This window comes from Dendropsophus ebraccatus, chromosome 4 (genome assembly GCF_027789765.1).
Source record: "Dendropsophus ebraccatus isolate aDenEbr1 chromosome 4, aDenEbr1.pat, whole genome shotgun sequence".
Taxonomy (NCBI): Eukaryota; Metazoa; Chordata; class Amphibia; order Anura; family Hylidae; genus Dendropsophus; species Dendropsophus ebraccatus.
The window spans coordinates 16,796,147-16,823,154 of record NC_091457.1 but is presented as its reverse complement, the minus strand read 5'-3'; the positions used below and the strand labels follow the sequence as shown (position 1 = coordinate 16,823,154).

General features: G+C 45.6%; 2 protein-coding genes and 1 long non-coding RNA gene across 4 annotated transcripts in view; 2 read left to right on the top strand and 1 right to left on the bottom strand.

The window, feature by feature from the left end:
* The window catches only part of LOC138787899 (uncharacterized), a 38,398-nt gene extending 36,767 nt beyond the window's left edge, over positions 1-1,631 (bottom strand). The window contains exon 1 of the long non-coding RNA XR_011362528.1: positions 1,044-1,631. This is a non-coding gene — a long non-coding RNA (uncharacterized lncRNA). The remainder of the gene's footprint in view (positions 1-1,043) is intronic.
* NAT10 (N-acetyltransferase 10) overlaps positions 1-27,008 on the top strand; it is a 364,178-nt gene that overhangs the window by 314,374 nt on the left and 22,796 nt on the right. The gene's annotated exons all lie outside the window — the stretch shown is intronic.
* CAPRIN1 (cell cycle associated protein 1) lies at positions 1,050-26,990 on the top strand. 2 transcript variants are annotated; one of them, XM_069965195.1, is made up of 19 exons: positions 1,050-1,139; positions 3,848-3,988; positions 12,318-12,380; positions 13,017-13,103; positions 14,242-14,480; positions 15,776-15,858; positions 16,571-16,708; positions 17,750-17,802; positions 18,439-18,522; positions 19,029-19,187; positions 19,282-19,390; positions 19,503-19,555; positions 21,579-21,689; positions 21,773-21,922; positions 22,011-22,158; positions 22,382-22,576; positions 22,952-23,055; positions 24,002-24,065; positions 25,967-26,990. In XM_069965195.1, the coding sequence occupies exons 2-19, from the start codon at positions 3,848-3,850 to the stop codon at positions 26,029-26,031; spliced, it is 2,046 nt and encodes a 681-aa protein (XP_069821296.1). In that variant the 5' UTR covers positions 1,050-1,139; the 3' UTR covers positions 26,032-26,990. The 2 variants fall into 2 exon arrangements, with proteins under 2 accessions (XP_069821296.1, XP_069821294.1); XM_069965193.1 differs by lacking the exon at positions 1,050-1,139 and adding an exon at positions 1,228-1,362.

Below are 27,008 nucleotides of genomic sequence, written 5' to 3'. Positions count from 1 at the left end.
ACTATACTAAAGGCATCCTGGCAGTGGAGGGGTTGAAGGGGTTATCCAGTGCTACAAAAACATTCTTTCTCTGTAAGAAAGTGGCCATGTTTTTGTAGCGCTGGATTACCCCTTTAACTACAATATAAGGGGTATACTAGAGGGGGGGGCAGGTGTTAACTAAAATACTAGGGGCATCATAGAGGGGGGGGGGGCTTAAAGAGGTACTCCGGGCTGGGGTTATTTTCAGGGGTGGATATATAAGCCGCCAGTTACTCCTATATCCCGCTGAATAGCTGACTTGCCTTGGGACATCACGTCTCAAGCCGCAGCTCAGACCAGAAAGCGGCAGCTGGATGGGAGAACGGGGCGGTGCGATTCGGGACCCGGCGCTGGAACCTGGAAGGGTAAGTGACCGGCGGCTTCTATCTACCCCCTCCCCAGCCATACAATAAAAATAACCCCGGCCCGGAGTACCTCTTTAACTACTATATGTGCTGGAGAAGGAACCTAAAATGTTTCTCTGGCAGATTCTGGAGAGAGGATTCATAGAAGTCTTCAAGACGGCCCAGCCTGGTTGGAAAGGAAAAGTAACAGACTGTGATCAGAGAATTCGCCCCATGTGAGTCACTGGATGTAACTGCACTGTAATCTCTTAAAGATGCTGATCTGATGCTATGTAATCCAATGTAACTAAATATTGCATTCAATCTTCAACCGACGTCCGTGTGACTAAAAAACTAAGAGGGAGATTTATCAAACATGGGGTAAAGTGAAACTTGCTCAGTTGCCCCTAGCAACCAATCAGATTCCACTTTTCATTTTCAGCTTTGCCCTGCCTCATACACTCAGCCTGTAACAACACATCCCGCCATTCCTGACTACTTTCACAGAGACAACTACATTGCTGCAGATCAAACAATTAAAGCGCTGCCCCTTTAAGTGGAGGGCGGGCCTTAGAAACCTTTATTAGCATAAACCCGCCCCTTCCTTGCTACAAACCCCTCCTCTTCTGTGCGGTCCTCCGCCCTGCCTATCGCCTTCCATTGTCCGTTTAGGCTTACCGTGTGCCGCCTGTTGATTCCTTTCACACTCTCAGCCCCATAGCGAGTACTGTAGAGACGAGCGGCGTGTATCCGGGCTCCTCTACTAGCGTCCCGGTACGTACAGACGGCGGGAGAGGCCGCGGGTCAGTGTCATTTCTCCCAGGCACCTCCACGGGCAGCCCGGCTCAGGCCCCCAGCTGTGTAAATCCCTCCGCTTCCTGTCTTTCGGCCTCATTAGCTCGGTGAGGCGGCAGTGGCGGCGGCGACTCCTCTCTCAACCTCACACCGCGACCAGCGCTCAGGCCCCGTGACCGACACACCGCGGAGACCCTGAAAGGTGGGGGCGGGAGGGCGATGCTTACGTCCTCGGGTGAATTTCCGGTGGATTCGGGGCCTCGTTATAAGTGTGTGTGAGGGGATAATAGAGACGGGATGGGGGACTATTTTGTGTACCGGCGGATGGATTCGCCAGTGTATATCATTCTCCGTGGCGGTGTAGCTGCTGCCTATTACGTTAGTAGGGGCCGTTGACCTTTTGATACCCGTTAGTATCCGGCCATGAGCCGTACGGAGCCTCCGTGTCCATGGTGATGGCCATGGCCTCTAGTCGGGGGGGGGGGGGCCGCGTGACGGTTTTTTTTTTATTTCTTAGTATAAGAAAAAACTTTATTAGCTATAATCCTGGTGAACATTATTATTAATATAGTGGCCATAGGATTTGTGCAGGGTTCTGATCTCTAGACTATGGTAAAACTCCAGCTGGAGGTATGATGGGAGTTGTAGTTCAGCAACAGCTGGGGGGACATAGGTTAGTGCAGGGGTAGGGAACCTTGACCCTCCAGCTGTGGCAAAACTACAACTCCCATCATGCCTGGACAGCCAAAGCTAAAGCTTTGGCTGTCCAGGCATGATGGGAGTTGTAGTTTTGCCACAGCTGATCTATAGAACTACAACCCCCTGTAGTGTGGCCTCATCTAGTGATTGTAGCTGCCAGATGGTTGAGGGGCCATTGTTTTGGTTCCTCTACACGTCCCATAACACGGTCCCCTACCCTGTGTATTGGCTGAACCTGGCACTGCTTGTTCTATGAGAATAGGCTTGGTGCAGGCACTACCTGGCATATAGTGCACCACTTATAGTGGCCTACCATTGGTTAACATGTCAAGAGTCAGCCCCCTTCCATTGATTCGCCATCATTAAAGAACAAAGAAATGTGGAAATCCTTTACAAAACAAACTAGATAGTAGGGAACCCCCATAATGTGTCACTGTAGGTTGGCACCTCTATTCAGATTGCCCATGCATCACAGCTTGGGTGAGTAAGTGGGACTTACCTGAGCTGTGATGCAGTGTGATCACTAGAGTAACATAGGAGCCACAGATTGTCCAGGTGTTTGGATGTGAAACTGGTGCAGGTTTGGTCAAAATCTGCGCAGTTTCCCTTAAAGTGTCACTGTCGTTTTTAATTTTTTTTTTTTTTTTTGCGGAAATCAATAGTACAGGCGATTTTAAGAAACTTTGTAATTGGTTTTATTGGCCGAAAAATGCATTTTTATCATTAAAAAGCAGTTTGAAGCTCTCCCCCTGTCTTCATGGTTCTCTTATGGGGAGGGAAGGGGTGGAGGGAGATGAGGCACCAAAACAGGACAACAAAGAGTTAAACGGACTGTACCACCAGGCCCAGGCTGAAGCACTGGAGGCGGCCAACCCACCCTTAGTGGGAAGAAAGTCCAGCCCCTCCATGACGTGACTCCATTAGAATCAATGGAACCCTATCATAGAGGGGCTGGGGTTTCCTCCCACTAAGGGTGGGTCGGCCCGCCTCCAGTGCTTAAGCCTGGGCCTGGTGGTACAGTCACTTTAATTTACAGCTACATCACTGGGCTCTCTCCTCTGAAGTCAGCACTGACCTCTGAATAGCGGCTTTCACACAGGTCCCGCTGTGTAATCCTTTGTTCTCTGCTGGCGACTAATCTCCCTACACAGGGCACGACTGATGTAAAAGAGTCAAGATTTCCTGATAATGAGCAGTGAATGAGAGAGGAGAGAGGAGGGAGGGGGGACCTGGGAAAAGTCTTTTTTTTAATGTAGATAATGGCATATTTGCCTAATAAACCCAATAACAAAGTTTCTTAAAATCGCCTGTACAATTTTTTTATGCAAAAAAAAAGTGACACTATATGGATAAATTAAAAGAAACCGCATCAGGTAAACAGCATCAATGTTGCAGGGGAGAAATTCACAATGAACCTGCAGCAAATCCACAGTAACTTCTGCATGTGCTGGCCATACACCCCTCTAATATATGGGCTGATCAATAATATAAAGGGCAAGTGATCTCAAAGGTACAGGACGCTGGTATGATCACCTGCTGGGTAAATATAGTGTCACCGCTTACCCTGACTCTCACCGTTTCAGCTGTGAGCACTGGTGGATGTCTTGGTAATAGACGCTACTCTGTCAGCCCAAAACTGAAAGCAAACTGGTTCCTGGTTTTACACAGCTGGGAGTTGTGACGTCACCATAACTGTAAAGAGACTTGCAGCGTCTATAGAGCAGGGATGGGGAACCTTGGCTCTCCAGCTGTTGCAAAACTACAACTCCCATCATACCTGGACAGCCAAAGCGTTAGCTTTGGCTGTCTAGGCATGATGGGAGTTGTAGTTTTGCAACAGCTGGAGAGCCAAGGTTTCCTACCCCTGGTCTATAGCTTCAGGTTTACTCTTCATAGCTGATGTGTACAATGGTCAAGTGGGGATAACTGTGCTCGGCTTCTGTTGCCTAAAGGAGCTAATACATGAATCTGTTTTATTTCCTTCTCAGATGCCCTCAGCCACAAGCAGCAAGGCTGTGCCGGGCTCCGGCGAGGCAATGGCGACTGGTACTGGGAACATACAGAGTGAGGCCATGAAACAGATCCTGGTGGTCCTTGACAAGAAGATCCGGAACCTTGAAAAGAAAAAGGTTTGTACTACTTGTAGTTCTTCCTAAGGGTGACTCCCTGAGCCCCTGCCTGTGCTCTATATATGCCTAGTACTAGTACAGGGATGGGGAACCTTCGGCTCTCCAGCTGTTGCAAAACTACAATTCCCATCATGCCTGGGCAGACGAAGCTTTAGCTTCGGCTGCTCAGGCATGATGGGAATTGTAGTTTTGCAACAGCTGGAGGGACGAAGTTTCCCCATCCCTGTACTAGCCTCACATTAGAGTCGTGAGTGAGCTACTAGAAGCTTCCGTGGTTGTGAGCACATCAGTCACCCTGCAGGCCGGGTAATGTAATCCCCTGTCATGTGCTGCTGCAATTCTACCCGCTCTCTGCCTGGGGAATAGGCTTCTCTATTGTGGCATTTGCATAAAAACTTTCTGCATCACTAATTGCGCTTTTGCTGCATTTACAGCGTCTGGTTTTGTTAGATTGGTTCCTGGTTGAAATGGCACATAAACGTGTATCCATTCAGAAGATGCATTTCACAGTATGTGGTGTAGGGTTCTCTCTACCTTACTGATGGGAACTTTGACCAAAGCCAGTGCAGATCTGTAGCTGGTTTGCATGTTTGAGGGGTCCCAGCAGTCTTCAGGCTAACCTTTCTCATGTCCTACAAGAACAGGGATGAGGATCCTTCAGCCCTCCAGCTGTTGCAAAACTGCTATTTCCATCATGTCTGGACTGTTCAAGCTTTAGCTGTCCTGGCATGATGGGGATTGTAGTTTTGCAACAGAAGGTCCCCCATTCTTATACTGGCTATGGCCCCAGTCTTATACCTATAGCAGGGATGGGGCACCTTCAGCCTTCCAGCTGTTGCCAAACTTCAATTCCCATCATGCCTGGGCAGCCAAAGCTTTGGCTGTCCGGGCATGATTGGAATAGTAGTTTTTCGACAGCTGGAGGGCCGAAGTTTCCCCATCCCTAACCTATAGCTGCACTTTAACATATGACTTCTTGTCCTGTGGCCTGATCTGTTGCCCAACAACTCTCATCATGCTCTTACAACTTGTGGTTGACTAATGGCGAAGTCTGCGGAGCCGCAGGGAATGTGGTGTTGACTGTAATATGAACCCTATAATGTGTGAAGTCGGCCTTATGTAATGTGCTCCAATGAAGACAAGTATGAGGGTGCGGAGAGTGGTAACTAGCAGCTGCCCAAATTCATCCAAAGCTGCCGAACTGTCCGCTAGCATCTGATATTAATGGACAGCCCTCTCACTCTATACATTTCTGCCTTTATGAAACAGGGGGTCTTCAACCTGTGGATCTGTTGTACCCAGAGCATGCTGGGAGTTGTAGTTATGTAAGGCCAGATACTTATTTGACTCCTCCCACCCCACTAGTGTCATGTACTCCCAGTTAAGTTTTTTTTTTTTTTTTTTTTTATGTTAACAACAGAAAAGACTACAATATCCACCAGAGGGTTATCTCCTTTCGCCCCACCCGCTCTTGCTGGGTTTCATATGTCCTGCTGTCAGAACCTGTATGTGATACACCACATACACCTCCTGCAGTGAGACGTGACATCACAACGGCAGATTTTATCTGTTTATTTGGCCATGAACTTGACCTTTTCCCATGTTGTCTGCATTGTCTCTGCTGCCAGACCCATCATTGCTTGTTGCCCGAGGGGTTAAAAGGATCAGCCCACACACTTACCAGGAGTGCAGACAGAAAACTCCATGTCTTTATGACGTCTAGCTGTACAAGAACCCTGAATGTGGATGGGCAGCCTTTTTGGGGTGTGTTCTCACATTTTTAGCTTTTTTTTTTTTTTTTTTTTTTTTTTTTAAATGCAGGTTTTGAAGCCATAAGTCGTAAATGATGATAGATGGACAATTATAAATGGCAGGAAAACCTTCTTTTTCTATGTAGTACAAGTCATCCAGGTGGCCCCTGACTGCTTCTCCTTATTCTTCATAGATCGCTCTCGTTCCTTAAAAGGGTTATCCAGCGCTACAAAAACTTGGCTACTTTTCCCCCTCTCTTGTCTCCAGATTTGGTGTGGTTTGGAACTCAGTTCCATTGAAGTAAATGGAGCTTAATTGCAAACTGCACCTGACCTGGAGACAAGAGAGGGGGGAAAGTGGCCATGTTTTTGTAGCGCTAGATAATCCATTTAATGGGGTTATCCAGTGCTACAAAAACATGGCCACTTTCTTCCAGAGACAGCACCACTCTTGTCTCCAGTTCGGGTGCAGTTTGCAATTAAGCTCCATTTACTTCAATGGAACTAAGTGGCAAACTCCACCCAAACTGGAGACAGACAAGAGCGGTGCTGTCTCTGGAAGAAAGTGGCCATGTTTTTGTAGCGCCGGACAACCCCTTTAAAGGTAGAGATCCATCTGCTGGTGGGAAGCTGCTCCTGAGTTATGACTTAACATGACTGTCATAACAAGCTCCTTTTTAAGGGCCGATAATCTGTTGCTAGAAACGCTCATTTGGCGATCACTTTTACGTGGGCCGACTGTAGGCTGAGTGCGTGTTACTTGTTTCTGATGATCGCCCTGTGTAAAAGGTCCCTAAAAACCAGCCGCACATCACGCTGCGTAAATAGGATGTACAGCTGGCGGCAATGTGTGGATGAACGATCCCTGTACAGTTGGTGCCGCTCGACCACTGGATTAAGGACACTGCTAGATCGGTGCGCAATGGCGGCCACGGCCGGCTGAAGACTGGTTAGTGTGAAAGGACCCTAAATCAAGCCTTGGCTACTGAAACTGGAATAAAGATAAGGGTGCAGCGGCGGTGGTCACACATGCAGAATAAACCGTTCAGCCTAGTTCCAGATGTGATCGGCCAGACTCCAGGACATGTTCTGTCCATCTGCAGAGCTGGGGATGTGGGATCCTGTCACTAGGGGCTGTGTATCTGTATCCTGACACCTGGTCCTGTAGCCATATACTGTGTATATACTATGGGATCTCATACCTGTACACCCTGCACTAGTGACCCTACCTCCCAGGTCGCCCTTCTGGGAGTTGTAGTACCACCCATAGCTGATGTATATGGCCAGTACTATAGTCTTTACCAGGGATGGGGAACCTTTGGCCCTTCAGCTGTGGCAAAACTACAATTTCCATCATGCCTGGACAGCCAAAGCTAAAGCTTTGGCTGTCCAGGCATGATGGGAATTGTAGTTTTGCCACAGCTGAGGGCCAAAGATTCCCCATCCCTGCTCTATAGGGACTATCAGTAAGAAGCAGCTGTCCATGTATTTGGTAATGGATGATGTATATGATGTGTCAGTACACAGGGATTTTCCATAGACTTCCCTGGGATTTCCCAGCTGGGGTTGTACAGTGGCTGCAGGACTACTACTCCTAGTATGCTAGTACCCATAGCTGATGTATATGGACTATCAGTAAGCAGCAGCTGTCCTCCTCTCTGGTAATGTGTCAGTATACAGGGATTCTCCATAGACTTTCCCCAGCTGGGGCTGTAGACTGGCTGCATGACTACTACTCCTAGTATGCTGGGAGTTGTAGTACCACCCATAGCTGGGGTGTGTATATATATATATATATATATATATATGGCCAGTATTATATGGACTATCAGTAAGCAGCAGCTGTCCTCCTCTCTGGTAATGTGTCAGTATACAGGGATTCTCCATAGACTTTCCCCAGGTGGGGCTGTACACTGGCTGCAGGACTACTACTCCTAGTATGCTGGGAGTTGTAGTACCACCCATAGCTGGTGTGTGTGTGTATATATATATGGCCAGTATTATATGGACTATCAGTAAGCAGCAGCTGTCCTCCTCTCTGGTAATGTGTCAGTACACAGGGATTCTCCATAGACTTTCCCCAGGTAGGGCTGTACACTGGCTGCAGGACTACTACTCCTAGTATGCTGGGAGTTGTAGTACCACCCATAGCTGGGGTGTGTATATATATATGGCCAGTATTATATGGACTATCAGTAAGCAGCAGCTGGCCTCCTCTCTGGTAATGTGTCAGTACACAGGGATTCTCCATAGACTTTCCCCAGGTGGGGCAGTACACTGGCTGCAGGACTACGTCTGTGTGCATGCTGGGAGTTGTAGTTGTGGAGATGACTCTCTGCGTGTTCCATATAGAACGTTACAGTTTGCATTCGCGTCTAGAAGAGCCGTTACAGGTGGCTACAATGTAACTAGCGGCGGGGGTGTTGCGGGGCATGCTGGGAGTTGTAGTTTCCGGTCAGCCGCACGTGTCTGCTGTCCCCGGCAGGACGCGGAGCCGCCGCCCGTCTGCTGTTCCCGGAGCCGTCCCGGCAGAGCCCCGCCCCCTCCCCCGCAGCGGGGTGCCGGTTCTTTGTGTCGGGGCAGGTCCCGGGGCGCCGCACATGGACTAGGCCGCGGTAAACATGGCGGCTCCCAGTGTGCGGGGGGCGGGGAGGGGTGTCTGCTGCACAGCCTCATTGTGTCCCGGCCGGGGAGGAGGAGACGGGGTCCTGGGCCTGCTCGTCACGTGACCTCATGCAAACTACAACTCCCAGCATGCCTTGCCGGCTCCAGTGGCTACCTGTCCTATATACAGTGTGTTCTACAGCCGCCTCTGTATCCCTCATAACAGCATGGGAGAGAACACACTTAAAGGGATAAAACAAATCAATCCTGAAGCCTTTCATTACTAAGATGTCAGGTCCCAGGGACATGGCCAGGAGTCAGGGGGAGCCCCTCATCTTTCCCTCACAGCCCCATAGGCTTATAATGGAGCCAGGGGGTCAGCTGCTTCTCTCAGAGAATGACCCCACACCAGCAGTCATGGCATATAGCCAGCTGGCACCCCCACAATGCAGGTGGGAGAAGCTGATTGGCTGTCATGGCAGGCAATACACCTCAATGCAGACGGTACCCTGCTTGGGCCTTATGGTCCTTTTACACGGAACAATTTATCATTCGAATTTGCACGATAGTGATCGAATACGAACGATAATCGTAAGTGTAAACGCAGCGAACGATCAAACGACGAGCGAGAAGTCGTTCATTTTGATCTTTTTAACATGTTCTCAAATTATCGTTGGTCGTTCGCAAAAAATTCGCAGATCGTTCAGTGTAAACAGTCTTTCAAAAGATTTCACATGTGTGAGGCTTAAACAATTTAACGATGTATCGTTCCGTCTAAACGCTGATCGTTATAAAAAAAAAAAAATCATTCATTCAAAATCGTTAATCGTGTGATCGGGCGAATTATCACTCTGTGTAAAAGTACCATAACATACAAAGAAGTCTGCTATGCAGTCTCCTTGACATCCATAGACGGCTTTAACCCGTGATGTGCCATCTTTATGGAGTTTAGAAGGGGGCCACAGTAAAGGGGTTAGGCGTTTGTAACTATAAGGGCCCTATTCCACCAGACGATTATCGTTAAATCGTTTGAATCTAAACGATAATCGTTCGGTTAAGATGCAGTAACGATTAACGACTGAACGAGAAATCGTTGATCGCTTTATAAGACCTGGACCTATCTTTATCGTTGCTCGTTCGCAAATCGTTTGCGTTGAATAAGACGACATTCGGTCGTTCGCAATAGATACGAACGCAATAGCGAAGAAAAAACGATCGCAAATACGATCATAATTAACGATTATCGTTCCATAGAAATGAGTGAACGTTTTCAGGTCTTTCGCAATAGCGGTCGTTTGAGATCGTTAATCGTTAACGATTATGTGAACGATAATCGTCCGGTGGAATAGGGCCCTAAGTCTTTGTGCCCCAGTCAGAAAGGATTAATACTTGCCAATATAGTGTAATTATCAATCCACCATTGGTTTGTCTCTACTGGAGAGTGTCTGCAGACATGCCGACCTAGGAGTGTGTCCTCACTGCATAGCTCCGCCGTCCGCCAGAAGGTCACGTGGCACCCCCACATGCTCACCTATCCTCTTCAGTATCCCAGAATGCAGTGCTCCAGCATCCTCCAGCACCTGTGTAATGCAGCCCTGTCCTGTGGCGTTGGTGGGGGGCTATCAAGCCCCATGCACCCCAGCAATTTCAGGGGGATACAATCAGGACCCCAAGGGGCTGTGAGACACAGCTGGTATTAATTCTATGGAGCTACATGTTACTACTAGAGGTTGTAAAAGTTAGGTAGGTGCTGGCCAACTCCTTTTAAATAGTGGGTGGTGGTCTGATCCGCCTGCTGAGATTAATGGGGGCCGCATCACTGATTTAAAGGCGTTGTTCACCCAAAAATTTTTTCTTTCAAATCAAATGCTGCTATAAAGTGCCAGATATTTGTAATTTACTTTTATTATAAAATCTCCAGTCTTCCAGTACTTATCAGCTGAAGTATTCTGTTCCTGACATGGACAGAGGTGGCAGCAGAGAGCACTGTGTCAGACTGGAAAGAATACACCACTTCCTGCAGGACATACAGCAGCTGATATGTACTGGAAGACTGGAGATTTTTTAATAGAAGTAAATTACAAATCTCTGGCATTTTATGGCACTAGCTGATTTGAAGGAAAAAAAAAAAAAAAATTAAAGCCACAATTACTTCAGTTTTCTCCTCTGCAGTAAAACTTCTATCTATGGATGTACAGGAAAAAAGTCAAATTAGATCTTGGAAGCATAAGTTGCCCCCACAATCACTTGTAATATGAAAGTTTGCTTCAAAATCATGACTTTTGTTTGCTATAAATGTACAGGTGTAGTGTTAGGGCCCTATTCCACCGGACGATTATCGTAAAATCGTTCGAATCTAAACGATAATCGTTCGGTTGAAATGCAGTTAACTAACGACCGAACGAGAAATCGTTGATCGCTTTATAAGACCTGGACGTATTTTTATCGTTGCTCGTTCGCAAATTGTTCGCATTGAATAAGACATCGTTCGGTCGTTCGCAATATATACGAACGCAATAGCGAATAAATAGCGAAGAAAAAACGATCGCAATTACGATCATAAGTAACGATTATCGTTCCATGGAAATGAGTGAACGTTTTCAGGTCTATCATAATAGCGGTCGTTTGAGATCGTTAACGATTATGCAAACTATAATCGTCCAGTGGAATAGGGCCCTTAGACTCTGTGCCTGCTGTGTGTAGAGTCCCATACTCATAGTTACGTGTGTGTGTGTATAATGGAAAAGGTCTGCCATTGTTCAGTCCTGGAGCTCGGTCATGTAGCTTTCCCAGCGAGCGCCTCCAGCAGAGCGCTCGGTCACGGTATGCTCAGAGCTTAAACATCAAATCATTAAAGGGCCCTTCCATGCATCCAGCAGCCCTTTTTTGTCTACCTTCATGCCTCACCATAGTTCTTCGGATCTCTCTCTGTCTCTCTGTCTCTCTCATAGAGCCCATTGTCAGAGGTGATGTGTAAAATGGCAGGAATATCCTTGTAACATTCAGCAGTTTCCTTAAAGTTTCACCAGCAGGAAGTGAGGTGGCCTAAAGTTACACGTGCTATAGATCCATCTTACTGAGGAGGGTCCTGTAAGCTGGCAAAGGCAAACTGGTCAGGCCTCCTTCATGTTAAAGGGGTTATCCAGTGCTACAAAACATGGCCACTTCCTTTCAGAGACAACGCAACTCTTGTCTCCAGGTCAGGTGCGGTTTACAATTAAAGGGGTTATCCAGCGCTACAAAAACATGGCCACTTTCCCCCTACTGTTGTCTCCAGTTTGGGTGGGGTTTTGAAACTCTGTTCCATTGAACTAAATGGAGCTTAATTGCAAACTGCACCTGAACTAGAGACAACAGTAGGGGGAAAAGTTGGCAAGTTTTTGTAGCGCTGGATATCCCCTTTAAGCTCCATTCACTTTAATGGAACTGAGCAGCAAAACCCCGCTCAAGATGGAGACAAGAGTGAGGCTCTTTCTAGAACAAAGTGGCCATGTTTTTGTAGTGCTGGATAACCCCTTTAAGCACTTAGCCGACTGGTAAAAAAAAATGTGGATCTGTAGTCTGGAAATTTTTTATTTTTTTTATTTTGTTGCCGGCAACAAAAAAAAAGCATCTGTGTCTCCTCACAGAGCCATTGACTTCTATGGGCAAGTTGGTCTCTGTAATATAGACCGTATATAGAAAAATCCTATTATGCAAACATGACGTGCCAGATAGAAAATGGTTGTGTGTATGAAAGAATAGGTTCCATACTGTCGGTAACCAGGGCTAGAAATATATCTGTATTTTCTCTAAATAAAAAAAAGTGCTAAAGTAGTCAGGAGTCGTCAGGTCTGTTGTAGAGGAAGGGAATGTAGATGAGTGTAGTGTATATTCAGGGCTGAACCTGCCCAGGCACAGCCATACCCTCACTGCCTGCGCTGGATGAAAGTCTCGGCTGTGCGGCCCCTATAATTGCATCTAATGTCTTGCAGGGCAAGTTGGACGACTACCAGGACCGAATGAACAAAGGGGAACGGCTGAATCAGGACCAACTGGTAATTACAGAGAATGAACTCTTTTATTACTTTATCTTTCTGGTATAAGCTGCATATAGTGTGGTGTTATGGCTGTAATACTCATATGCCAGTCTGAATGTAGCTCTATGCTGTAGGGTGGGGATTAAGGGGTGTTTCAGTCTATTACATATAGATAACAGCACATCAGATAGGTTACTTGCCTAAAGGTACTATTGCACAGGGCTAATATTGGCTGGTAAGCAAAGTGCATAATAGCCCCCCCCAAGTCATTGACCGCACATAGCTCTGTGTAATAGGGCATGGCTGTAATAGGACTGCATAAATTTAAAGTTGTGCAGTCCTGCCTGGCCAATACTGAGCTGTGCAATAGGCTTAGATAAGTGCTGATCTAGTGGCCATATTCTGTGGCCATCAGACTGTTATACAGGTCTAAGTAGGTGTATCCCATCAAAGCTTCCCTAATGCGCTAGCATCTTGCGTTTAGGGGAATTCAGAGTTTACACTTCTGCCAATAAAACGTGAAGTTTTACAAGCTAAAGTGACCCTTAAAGTCCTACATAAAAGTTGAGCAGCTCTGTAAGCTGCATGTTGTGAAATGTAATTGGATCAGAGTTTACCATTTGTGTGTTTTATTTATTTTTTATTTTTTTTTAGGATGCGGTGGCGAAATATCAAGAGGTTGTAACAAACATGGAATTTGCTCGTGAGCTTCAACGAAGTTTCATGACTTTGGGGCAAGATGTAAGTAGTTTACTCTTCCTATTCTTCCTGCTTTAGCTCTACACACTGTCCTAAGTCCTTCAGTCACTATACTTCAAAAACCCAGAGTTATAGTGGACATCCATACAATGTACAGAATTATATACAATGACGATGGTTTGGCAAATTTATATGGTCAATAAACCAAAAACGTAATCAGACGTTTGACATGGTAGTATCGTAACCTACTGTTAAAGGGGACCTGTCACCCCGGCTGCTGGTGTGAAGCCCCTTATACTTGCCCCCCTCTCAAAGTCCAGGACCCCGTCCCTCCGCCGAGAAATCCCTAGTGGAAGCCTTGCACGCGCTCTCCAGAGATGAGTCCGACACCCACAGAGAATGACTGGAGCAGTCGTTCTCTGTGGGCACCGGACTCCTCTCTGGTGAGCGCGCGCATGGCTTCCGACGAGGATTTCTCGGCATCTGGGACTTCGAGGAAGGGGTAAGTATAAGGGGCTCCACCAGGAGTTATGACCTTTTAAAGGGGTAGTGCGGCGGTTAACATTTATTCACTAAATAACACACATTACAAAGTTATACAACTTTGTAATGTGTGTTATTTAAGTTAATGGGCCCCCTTCCCCCCCACCCCGGAAGTGTTGGTGCATTATACTTGCGTGTTCGCTGTCGACCCCGGCCTGCCATCTTGTGTCGACGACTTTATCTTCCCTCCCGTATAATGCACCAACACTTCCAGGGTGGGGGGAACACGGGAAAGGGGGCCATTCACTTAAATAAAACACATTACAAAGTTGTGTAACTTTGTAATGTGTGTTACTTGGTGAATAAAAGTTAAATGCTGCACTACTCCTTTAAATTGGTATACTGTCACCTGGTGGTCAGTGTATATAAAGGCCTATTGAGGGCTGGAGGACGCACATGCTCAGTTACTTTCACCACAGCCGGGTGTCTGCGTGGTGAACCTTAGATCACTACAAGGCAACCTATGGGGATCACCTTCTACCCTACTTCTTGGGGGAGGTTTAGAGCCTCTACAGTTATATGAAGGGGCTATATTGTCAGCTGCTTAGTGAAAGGAGAATAACCTTTGGGATTTGGTTGAGGGTTTGCATGTCTCATCCATCCTTTCTGACTTTTAAAACTCTCTCACCCGTTTCAGATTCAGAAAACTATCAAAAAGACGGCTCGTCGGGAGCAACTTATGCGTGAAGAAGCGGAACAGAAGCGCTTACGGACAGTGCTAGAGTTCCAGTTCATCTTGGATAAGCTCGGAGACGAGGAAGTGCGCACCGACTTGAAGCAAGGTTTAAACGGTGTCCCTGTCTTGTCTGAAGAGGAGCTTTCTGTATTGGATGAGTTCTACAAACTGGTGGAGCCTGATCGGGACCCAACTGTAAGGTGAAGTATAGACCACATGCTGTATTTTGGTGTAGCTCCTTGTACCAATGGTGATAGAGTCCCTGTAATTAGGGATGAAAGCATTTACAGGAACAATAAAGCAAATAACTTTGTTAGCTCTGCAGTCAGATCATCAGCTTGACGCTTTTTTTTTATTCACTGCCGCTCCGCCCCAGGTGCTGGGAAAAGCTGGATCCAGTCCTGGATAACTTTTCAGATTCCCAAGATTTCCCAGCTTTTCCTGGCACGCAGAGCAGCGCAGAGTCAAAAGGCAGCTGATAAGCTGACTGCCGAGATAACAAAGCGATTACCTTTTTTACTGTAAACTTGCTTATCTCTACCTGTAATGTCTTTACACCCGACTTAAAAATCAGGTGGTTGATAAACATTATACATAGTCTACACGCCAGCTCCCCCCCACATTTCAGCAACTTGGTGGGGGTCTATTTTTCTGGAAAAAAAAATAAAATATATATAATATTTAAAGGGGTATTCCACTTGGGTGAAATACACGTTGAATCACCCTCTTCCTCTCCTGGAGACTAACAATTCAATCTATACTTGCCTTTTTAAGTTTTCTTCCCTCAATTCTGAGTCTGCTGAAGACACAGAAAACTGTTAGCTATTCACTCTGAACCCCCTCCTTTTCCCTTCCGGGACGGCCCTGTTCCAGCTGGCTGGCTCTGCTCTCTGATGTGGGGAGGGTTAATCTGAGGCCAAAGTTTACAGCTAACTGTTTTCTTTGTCTTCAGCAGAAAGCAGCAGGCTCAGAGCTGGGGGTAGGAGACTGTACAGATAATTATGGAACAAATATTTAACCTGAGCAGAAGACCTCTTTAACAAAGCGTGTGTTAGCTGTAAAGTTATATTTAAAGGGGTTATCCAGCGCTACAAAAACATGACCACTTTTCCCCCTCTTGTCTCCAGATTGGGTGGGGTTTTAAACTCCGTTCCATTGAAGTAAATGGGAGCTTAATTGCAAACCTGACGAGAGGGGCAAAAGTGGGCATGTTTTTGTAGCGCTGGATAACCCCTTTAAAGGTTCTATTGACACAGAAGGCTTCTCCTAGCTGTGCTCTAAACTGAGGGGGCCGAAGGCCTTGTGTTCTAGTCTACGGACAGAACGGTCTTCACAAGACTGCTACATTCAATACATTTTCCAGAACTACAAGGACACTTAAATCCTGGCTAGAAATGCAGCTCTTTGTGTTGTACTGAATGTAGTTTAGTTCAGGATGCTTTGGTAGACTGATACCTAATGTGGAAAATCTAATGTGTGATTCCTTTCTAACTAGGTTAAGTGAGCAGTATGAACAGGCTTCAATTCACTTGTGGGATGTCCTCGAAGGAAAAGACAAGGCTGTCTGTGGAACCACATGTAAGGCTTGTGCAAATCATGGAGCTGGGAGGGAATCTGTGTCTTCTCCAGTAATGTCCCCACGCAGAGCTGCTACATGGCCCCTTCTTTTTTTTTTTTTTTTGATTGCTCAGTATATAACGCTGCTATCCACAGCTGGGCAGCATTGCCTTTTCTGGCTCTTCCTTAGTCAGCAGTGACCTGGGCTCCATGCCAGCGTCTGCTTTCTCAGCAGTATTGTTGCTGATGCACAGTGTGCCCTCTTTCTAGAAATCCGATTAGAAGTTGAAATGTTAACATTTGTTCATCCTCAAATACAACTAATCTTAATTGAAAAATTGTCAGCTTTGGCATGTATGTTGCTGGTCTTTATTCCGCAATGCCCCACTCTCTAGCTTAGGGATGTCAAACTCTGGCCCTCCAGCTATTGCAAAACTACAATTCCCATCATGCCTGGACAGCCTTGGCTGTCCAGGCATGATGGGAATTGTAGTTTTGTAACAGCTGGAGGACCTGAGTTTGACACCTGTGCCTTACCTGTCGCAAAACTATTCACAACCTTCCTGGACGGCTTTAGCGTTCCCCACAACTGCTTGTCTACATTAGCTGAAGTAGATGGGTTTCAAACCACTGAATGCTCACGTAAGCAAGCTTACAGAATAGCTGTCTGACTAGCGAGGCTTTTAATCCCTTTGCCATTAGGCCTGATGAGATCTTGTCCTGATCGTTCTAGATAAAGCCCTGCGTGACCTGCTGGATCGTATCCTTCAGAGCGGATATTTTGATAGCCCCCAGAACCACCAGAATGGGCTCTGCGAGGAGGAGGAAGCCCTCGTAGTGCCGCCTGCAGAAGAACAAGCACCCGAGCTTGGTATGGTTTTCATGGCTGCCCTACTTTTAAACCACCTTGTAATTAATGTACAGTAGTGGACTGGCATAGAGGATGTCTTGAGTTGAGCTTAAAGTGTCACTGTTTGGTTTTCTTTGCAGAAATCAATAGTCCAGGCGATTTTTAAGAAACTTTGTTATTGGGTTTATTAGGCAAATATGCCATTATCTGCATTCAAAAAGACTCTCTCCAGGTCTTCCCTCTCCCTCCTTTCTCATTCACAGTCTCTTATTCAAAGGTCAGTGCAGACTTCAGAGGAGAGAGCCAGGTGATGTAGCTGTAAATTAACTCTTTGTTGTCCTGTTTTGGTGCCTCATCTCCCTCCACCCCTCCCCTCTCCATAGGAAACCATAAAGACAGGGGGGAGAACTTTAAACTGCTTTTTCATGATAAAAATGCATTTTTCGGCTAATAAACCCAATTACAAAGTTTCTTAAAGTGACACTGTCACCCCCTTTGTGCATTCTGACATCTTTACACAGGTGTAAAGGGTAAATTTAGCGTTTTTCATACCTTATTTCATATCATACGTCATGGTGCTTGTTCAAGTAAAGTGTCCTTTTATCAACTGCAGATTGTATTCAGTGGGCGTGACATTAGCTCACTTAGCCCCGCCCACAACGGCACCGTCGGCACCGCCCCCTTGACGCCCATTGGTTGCCAAACGTAAAGGGGGTGAGGTCTAGACCTTTCATCCAGCCTGTTCCAATGGCCGGCGAGGGGGCGGGGCCAACTGTGGCATTGTGGGCGGAGCTAAGTGGCGCTAATGCCGTGAGGCTCCGACCACTTAACACAATCTGCAGTTGATAAAAGATGACTTTTTACTTAAACAAGCACCATGACGTATGATATAAAATAAGGTCTGAAAACCGCTAAATTTACCCTTTACACTTGTGTAGAGATGTCAGAATGCAAAAAGGAGGTGACAGTGTCACTTTAAAATCGCCTGTAGTATTGATTTCTGCATATTTTAAATATGATATATATCTTATAACTTATATAATAATTTTTTTTCCACCCCAGAACCCGAAACTGTGGAAGAATATGCTGAGCCCTCTGAAGTAGAGTCCACCGAGGTAAGGATTTTAATGCAGTCTCTAAGCTTCATTTTGGACGGACTTTTGTTGCTGCTGGTAAGGCACCCAGCCCTGTCAGCAGAACAATTACGACTTGTTTGCCTTATAGCACTTAGGCTGCTACAGCAGATATTACCTAAAATCCTATGACTGCATGTAATATTTGCTGTAGTAGTCTATTTTCTTAATCTTGTTGTTAGGAAAGTGCTGGATGCCTGACAATATGCAGAAGCTCTGTTACTACTGTAAACCTTTAGGTTACATAGCCTGTTTATAGCAGCAAGGAAGTTCTAGTTAAAGATACTGGCTCTTGGGGCCTATTACACAGGATTATTATCGTGTGGAAAATCGTTATATTCGAACGATATAACCATTTTCAGCATGGTATTCATCCTGTCTAATAGAGCCGTTAGGCACCATCATGTTCCACTGAAAGGGTTTTCTGGGCACAACATAATAACCTATATACGTTTTATATATTCACATCATTGATGGTGGAGGGCTTGTCTGATGCTTTTGAGTTCCCGTTGCTTTTAGTTTCTTTCTTGTATTACTTCTGCATGTTCTTGCCTCTTGATCTACCTGTACAGGGATTTGTTACTATAGCTGTTGTGCTTTTATTATCTCCTCCTGCAGTTTGTGAACAGACAGTTCATGGCAGAAACTCAGTTCAGCAATGACAAGGAACAGGTTGATGACTGGACAGTAGAGACTGTTGAAGTAAGTGACCTTGGAAATGTCTGTCTTGTTGCTAGAAAGTGTCCGTCTTGGTGCAGTCTCACAGATGCGTCCGCATACAGCTCCAGCACACCCGCCATTTTGCAAGACTACTTGCCTGTGTACATGATATTCTACATACTAAAGCGCTGTGGCTGAGTTCAGTGCTTGGTTTAACACTGGTTATCTAGGACTTTAATATTGTCTAACCTTAGAGAGAGAGGATTATCTGCCAAAGATTTGGAACCAAAGCCAGAAATGGCTTTCCTTTATGACCTGATCTGTTTTATAGTCTGTTTCTGGCCTTGGCTTCAAATCTTTTGCAGATAATCTGTCAGATAATCTGTCAGATAATCTTTTTGTGTAAATGGAAGGTCCAAACCCCAGCACTCCCGAGGTCATGCTCAGTAATGAGTGATGGTTGGTTATCCTTGTGGGTTGTCCTAATGCATCTGCTAGATGCCTTGTCCAGGTTAACTTATTTCTGTAATTCTTATGTCTTTTTAAAGGTTGTGAACTCACTGCAGCAACAGCAGGCAGCATCCCCTCCAAATCCCGAGCCCCTTCAGCTAAATGCTATCCCTCAAGTTCAGCCTGACCCCATTGTCCGAAGGCAGAGGGTTCAGGATCTGATGGCCCAAATGCAAGGTCCATACAATTTCATGCAGGTTAGTAGGGATTTAGGCTGGACAACATTCTTTACATACACCTATTTTAACACTGAGCATTTATTGGGACCCTTGCAACTTATACTTTTTGTAGGACTCTATGTTGGACTTTGACAACCAACCAATTGACCCAGCCATTGTATCTGCACAACCCATGAATCCAGCTCAAAGCCTGGATCTGCCACAGATGGTTTGTCAGCCAGGTGAGCTCAAATATTGTGTATGTATATATTGAGGTTTTTTTGTCCTGTATGTTAAACTTTCAGACTGTAAGAATATCTCATATGCCAAATAAACCTTTCTCCTTTATTGTAGTTCACTCTGAGCCCAGGCTATCTCAGCCCAGCCAAGGTCCAGATAGCACACAGGTGAGTGGGGTTTTGTCTTTGTACATTCTCTCATACCGTATCCACAGCGGATCTGTTCAGTGTTCCTGCATGTAGGAATGTCCTATAATACTTCATAGGATCTAAAAATCTTCATGTCCCTGCATTTATCCTGCACCTAATGGCTCAAAATAAAAATCTTAGGCTTAAAGGGATTGTCCGGCGATAAAAAATTATTCACAGAATAACACACATTACAAAGTTATACAACTTTGTAATGTATGTTATGTCTGTGAATGGCCCCCTTCCCCGTGTTTCCCCCCCACCCACGCTAGACCCGGAAGTGTGGTGCATTATACTCACCGCATCTCGTGTCGTCCACGGTCTCCGATCCTCAGCAGTGACGTCTTCTTCGGGAGGCCGGCGGATCTTCCCGAGTGCCGGCCACCCTCTGCAGCGTCATCCGAAGCTCAGCCGCGATTGGCTGAGCATAACTGTGCTCAGCCAATCGCGGCTGAGCAGCTGATGACGTGGCCGCGTCATCAGCCGCTCAGCCGCGATTGGCTGAGCACAGTTATGCTCAGCCAATCGCGGCTGAGCTTCGGATGACGCTGCAGAGGCCGGCCTCCCGAAGAAGACGTCACTGCTGAGGATCGGAGACCGTGGTCGGCACGTGACAGGTAATGTATAGCACACCACACTTCCGGGTACACGGGTAGGGGTGGTGGGACACGGGGAAGGGGGCCATTCACAGACATAACATACATTACAAAGTTGTATAACTTTGTAATGTGTGTTATTCTGTGAATAATTTTTTATTGCCGGACAACCCCTTTAATCACGCTTAGATTTGTTCTGCTCTACTAGGCAGCAGAGATGAGAGCGACTCGAGCATGATTGAGTTGGATTGCTCAGCATTTGAATACCCAGTGGCTGCCAAAGTTGGATGCAGCCCTAGGGAGTCCTGGAAAACTTGGATACACCCTATGGTATTCATACAGCCACCAGTATTCAAATGCCAGGTGATCAGACTTGGTGTCATTTAATTTTTATATCAGCTGAAAAATGCTTTTTTATCATGAAAACAGTTTAAAGCTCTATGGGGAGGGGTGCAGGGAGATGAGGCACCAAAACAGGACAAAGAGTTAAAGGGGTGCTCCAGTGGGGGGCGCACTTTTTTTTGCGGACCGGGGAGGAGGTGGCTGAAATAAAAGACGTCCACTTACCTCCCCTGTTCCATCGGCGAGTCCCGCATCACGACGCTCCGGTCCCCGGCCGCTTCCGGGTGTCTGACGCGGGCCCGAGACGTGACGTCTCAGGTCCGCTCAACCACTCAGTGAAGGAGGCGGGATCCGTTTGAAGTCCGCTCGGATCCCGCCTCCTTCACTGAGTGGCTGAGCGGCCCTGAGACGTAGCGTCTCGGGCCCGCGTCAGACACCCGGAAGCGGCCGGGGACCGGATCGCCGCGATAAGTGACCTGCTGCTGGAACCGGGGAGGTAAGTGGACGTCTTTTATTTCAGCCACCTCCTCCCCGGTCCCCAAAAAAAAGTGCCCCCACGCTGGAGCACCCCTTTAATTTACAGCTACATCACTGGCTATTTCCTCTTAAGTCAGCACTGACCTCTGAATACCAGCTTTTACACAGCTCCTACTGTGTAATCCTTTGTTCTCTGCTGGCGACTTATCTCCCTCCTCCCCTCTCCATAAGTTACACAGGGCCCGACTGATGTAGAAAAGTCCATTTCCTGATAATGAGCAGTAAATGAGATGGGGGGGGGGACCTGGAGAGTCTTTTTGAATGCAGATAATGGCATATTTGCCTAATAAACCCAATTACAAAGTTGCTTCAAATCGCCTGTACTACTGATTTCTGCAAAAAAACAAAACTGTGACACTTCAATTATGCTCGAGTCACGAGCATAGTAGTGACTGCCAAGTGACTGCCAAGATCTATGGTTGCCCCTCTTCGGTGGGTCTTACACTGGGTTATTAAGAGTGGTGGAGTTAGGCTTTGTATTTCCCAATTGTGATTTCAATTTACCAAGTTATCTGCTTCTTTTGAAGGTTTCATTGGTATCTTCCACTAGTGAAGGCTATGCTGGCTCTGCACAGATCTACCAAACGTCTCTCCCCACAGAACAGAGGTCCCAAAAAGATGCCATGGAACAAATCCAGGTAGCATACTGTGCTTTAGTATCATCCGAAAGCTCTTCCATCCTTGTAAGATCATTCACTAAACTAACATGTCTTGTTTGCAGGCATCTCTAACCTTAAGTACAGATCCAACACAGACTTCCTCATCACTTCCTGCTGCTTCCCAACCTCAGGTGTTTCAGACTGGGTCCAACAAGCCGCTGCATAGCAGTGGTATCAATGTGAATGCTGCTCCATTCCAGTCCATGCAGACTGTAAGTTTATCAAGAACCATGATGGAAGGTGTTTGCTTTGGCTATACTCTATGCTGCTTCCAACAATGTATAACTTTCTCTTTGTTAGGTATTTAATATGAATGCACCTGTCCCTCCTGTGAATGAAGCAGAAACCCTGAAACAGAACCAGTACCAAGCCAGTTACAATCAGTCTTTCCCTGGCCAGCCCCATCAAGTGGAACAATCTGAACTTCAACAAGAGCAGCTACAAACTGGTAAAGAACTTTGAGCTTAAAGATTTATGTACGCTATAAATCCTTCACGCATTCACACATATAGCATAGTGTAAAAAGTCATTGGTAGCCTGGATGTGAGTTATTCCTATTAAATGGGACCAAATCTGTGGCCTACAAGGTGGAAATCCACTGTGTGAACATAGTCTTAAGGTGACTTCACACTCTTATGTGCACGGTGTGATTCTTTGTTTTCTCTTTTTAGTGGTAAACCCTTACCATGCAGCATCGGACCAGTCTCACCAAGCCTCTGCTGGGCATCAGCAGACACAACAGCAAAATGCTGGATTTCCTCGCAACAGCCAACCGTTCTATAACAACCGAGGGATGGCCCGTGGTGGACAGCGCGGCAGCAGGGGCTTAATGAACGGCTACAGAGGGCCATCTAATGGCTTCAGAGGTACATTTCTAAAGTACTTAAAGGAAATTAAAAAAAAAAACTTGTCAAAACTTTCATTTTGGGTATCAATGTTGATATCTAAAGCATGTCGCTGTGTGGTTCATGCTTACTGCTCAATCCAACTTGTTGCAAGAGACTGCTCCATAGATTTATAATCTGACCTGTCCCCTGTAGTGACAATTGAGTGGCAAGGCAGAGACTGAAGTGCATGATTGCAGCTAATTCAGATATTGGAGGGGGTCTTGGCACTGGTGCTTCAGTAGAAAAAAGTAAAACTTCCTAAAGATGGTCACTAGACATTGTAGTGTTTTTTTTTTGTTTTTTTGTTTTTTTAAATATTCATTGTATTTAATCTTGCTCCTTCTGTGTCTCCAGGAGGTTATGATGGCTACCGCCCTGCCTTCTCAAACACTCCAAACAGCGGTTATTCACAGCCACAGTTCAATGCTCCCCGGGATTATACCAACAACTACCAACGGGTAAGCGCTGCCAATGATCCTCCACTTTAAAACAAAAAGTGGACTCTATAATCTGCAGATAGTTGCAGTGATCTTTTAACTAAATGGTTTCCTTAAATTTACATCTTGAGACTTGGGCACTAATAACTTGTGTATCATTCGGAGCATGTAGGCCAAGCAGTAAGTTGTCATTTTAAAGTGGTACTCCAGGATTAGGAATACATAGTTTATCTCCTCCAGAAACTGCACAACCTATGTACTGTTTTGGGTATTACAGCTTGGTGCCATTTAAAGTGGATAAAGCTGACTTGCAATACCACACACAATCTGAGGACAGAGCTAGCACTGTTTTTGGAGAGAAGCAGACATGTTTTTCTTACGCTGGATAAGCCTTTTAAGACATGGGGTACATGATTAGTTTTGGTTGAATAGGAGAATACTTCCAATTTCAGCCACCAGTATTCAAATGCTGTATGATTGGACTGGCATGCTTGCTTTACACTCACTTCTACCTAATACTAAGCAGGAAGTTGTTGGAATTCCACAAAGTATGGAAGCGACGTGAACGCTGCATAGGGCCGGTATCGGTGTACTATAGGTGTAGGCTCCAGCCTAACCTAAACCTAGGATTAGCAGTTATGGTGTGTTTACACAGAAAGGTTTATCTGACAGATCTTGGAAGCCAAAGCCAGGAACAGACTATAAACAGGGAACAGGTCATAAAGGAAAGACTGAGATTTCTCCTATTTTCAAATCCATTCCTGGCTTTGGCTTCAAAAATCTGTCAGATAAATCTCTGTGTAAACGCTCCCTTAGTCACATGTCTAATTGTCAGAGTTTTGGGTTATGTCTGTAATAGATGTGTATGAATGTAACTGTACTCATGACTATTCTGGAGCAACTGAATGCAGGTGTGAAACGGATGACAACCCATTAAAACTGACACTGTAACTTTTCTATCCCTTAGGATGGCTACCAACAAAACTTTAAACGTGGCACTGGACAAGGAGGTCCTCGGGGCGCCCCTCGAGGTAATTCTCAAGCGATGCACTCCTAATGCAGCTTCCAGGCGTCTTGGTTTCGAGCCTGAGAAGCAGAAGGAATATTTTACCCCCTACAATAACATGCCTAGATAACGTCGGCCACAACGAGTCTCCCACAGCATCTAGTGTGAGGTGTAGTAACTCTAAAAATCGCTCGGGTGCTGAGCGAGACGTTCTGCTTTTTTTGTATAGGATCCATTGAAATCCGCTGAGCATCGAGTTAGCACTTGGTTAAAACAAACTTTGCCTTTTGCTAGAGTGACTTGGCTTTTTTTTTCGTTTTGTTTTAACAATCTCTCCTGAAAACTTGAAGTTTTAACTTAATTTTTTTTTCTTTCAACTTTTTTTTTTCCCCCCCCAACCAAGATGGGGCTGTGTACATTCATCATCAAATTTTTTCCATTTTAACTTTTGCAAGCAAAACTAAATAAAAATTGTTTTTACCCCCCTGCTATTAAAACTCCCCAAAACTCAAAACTTGTGAATTGTTGCTTGAGTTTCAAATAAAGTTGTGTTAACGTCAACTGCAGAGTGCTTTGTGGTCTGTTTTTTTTTGTTTTTTTTTTCCCTTAAGCTCTGCTGTTGTGCACTACATGCTCCCTACGTCTCGTCCATTACAATGGCTAAAAAGCAAAGTTACACATAGGCAGACACAACTTGACATCTGTCAGTCTTCGGATTCTACTAAAAACTTTAGTAAAAAACCATTGCTTTCTTTCACCCTTGTCCTCTGTGTGTAGTTATTGCAGCTCTGTTCCACTGAGGTGAATGGAGCTGGGGTGTAATACCATACACAGCCTTGGGAACAAGTGTGGCGCTGCATTTCCTGGATGATCTCCTCGGTCGTTATGGATGACAGAAGTCCCAGTCTGATGACCTGAATAGTGATAAGTGAACCTTAAGTACACTTCTTGGACCCAAGCGTGGAGCATTAGATTATCGGTGGCTAAAGTTGGATGCAGCCCTAGGGAGTCCTGGAAAATATGGATTCAGCCACCAATAATTAAATGCTCCATACTTTGGTCTGGACAAACCAGAGTGTGCTGAAGCGTTCACTCCTCTAGACCTGAACTATCACTCGTCAGACCAGGACTTGCACCCATAAAACAGATGCATCTTTATGTAAATGTGAAGCCAGCCAAAGTATCCACTCCATATTGTGGACCCACTCCTGGCTTTGGCTTGTAAATGGTATTTTAAAGTAGTAACATGGGAATGTGGCCTTTAGGTTAGGCAGTGGCTTTTGTTACAGAAACTCCTGAAATAGCGAATCTACAGTAGGAATAAGTGAAGTAATTCGTTCCTATCAGGATTCTGCTCATCAGGCTGCAGGCTTTGAAGTCTGCTCTGCTGCTTTGAAAAGATAGATCCAGTCCTGGGAAACTGGGAGGAGTTTCCCAGGACTGGATCCATATTTTCCAGCACCCAGAGAGGAGCAGACTTCAGAGCCCACAGCCTGATGAGCAGAATCCTGATAGGAACAAATCACTTCACTTCATTCCTACTGTAGATTCGCTCATCTCTACTTGGGTACCTGCCACTGAGACAACCCCCAGTCAGGTGAATAGAATGGATAGCTGCCTTCTGGTATGTCTGCTCTCTCGTCTTCACTGCTACACGTATGTCTGTGCTTTCCTCTTGTATGTGAATGACTGGCATCTGAATGTGTTGTAGGAGGATTACAAGATGGATATATATATATATAATTTTATTTTTTATTTTTTTTTGCAACCGAGATGGCTCAACCACATCACCTTTTTTTTAACTGCAGCCCCTCTTGGCCATAGGTGCAGGGTCTCTCCTTTTTATTTAGAGTCTTACAACCCAAATCTATTAGAAAGGAACAGGTTAAATTCCGTTCTTTTAAAGCAAGCTATTTCATTTTGCAGGTCGCGGAGGGCCCCCAAGACCTAGCAGAGGGATGCCACAAATGACCAGTCAACAAGTCAATTAACCCCCTCGGAAGGAAGCCTTGCACACCAGCTGGTGTCTGTTACAAGAAGTTTATTTTTTATTTTTCATTACCCCCCCATCCCCCTCCTCCTCCTTACCAGGATATCTTATTGATGAGGGGACTGTTTTATCGTTACCTGGTTTAAAGATGAGACTACATCTGTCAGCTTTATAATAACTGGATATGCAAACCATCCATATGCTGCATGATCTTCCTGTCCTGTCAGTGACCACGCGCCGTGAAGGACACATTCGCATTATAGGTCTCCGGTAACATAACCACTTTGGGTCTTGACGCTGGAGATCACTGTGTGGTGGATAACACAACACCCAATGTGTAACTCCAACCATGGTTAGGGCTATTGTCATTTATCCTATCTGGTCAGGCAGGTAGAGACGTCATAGTCCATCTGTCAGTTCATCATGTGACTTTTTTTTTTTTTTGTTAGAAATTTTCACTTTCCACTTTGGGCGGTATAAGGAGGTCTGGGACCATTGGGTCCAGTTCTGGTTCTCTGTCGGTATTGCTAGGGCGGGGAGTTTGTACTCCATGTTGGGTAACTCATTGGCTCCTTATCAAAGGTAGCACTCTATCTGCCATTGGTGGTTCATTCTATCCCTGTAAAGGAGACCGGGTAGCTGGCAAATAATGGATCGGTTGTTGTAAAGGAAGGCAAATAAAAAAAGCGAGTTTGTAAAAAAATGTGGAGCATTCAGATGTGAATACGAATGAATGGGAGAAGTGTGCTGCTGCTAAGGACACCGTCATCTATAAGCCTATAGTAAGAGCAAGGCTACTAGAGCTGCATCTGTTCTCTGCTTGTATTACAAGAACATGCTCCGGATCCCGCTGCAAGTATGTAATCTCATTGAAAATGACAGTTTGGGATCTGTCCTGTGTGGATCTAGCCTTAAAGAGGTACTCTAGAGAAAAAAATTATATAAAATATTTAAAATCAACTGGTGTCAGTTATATGT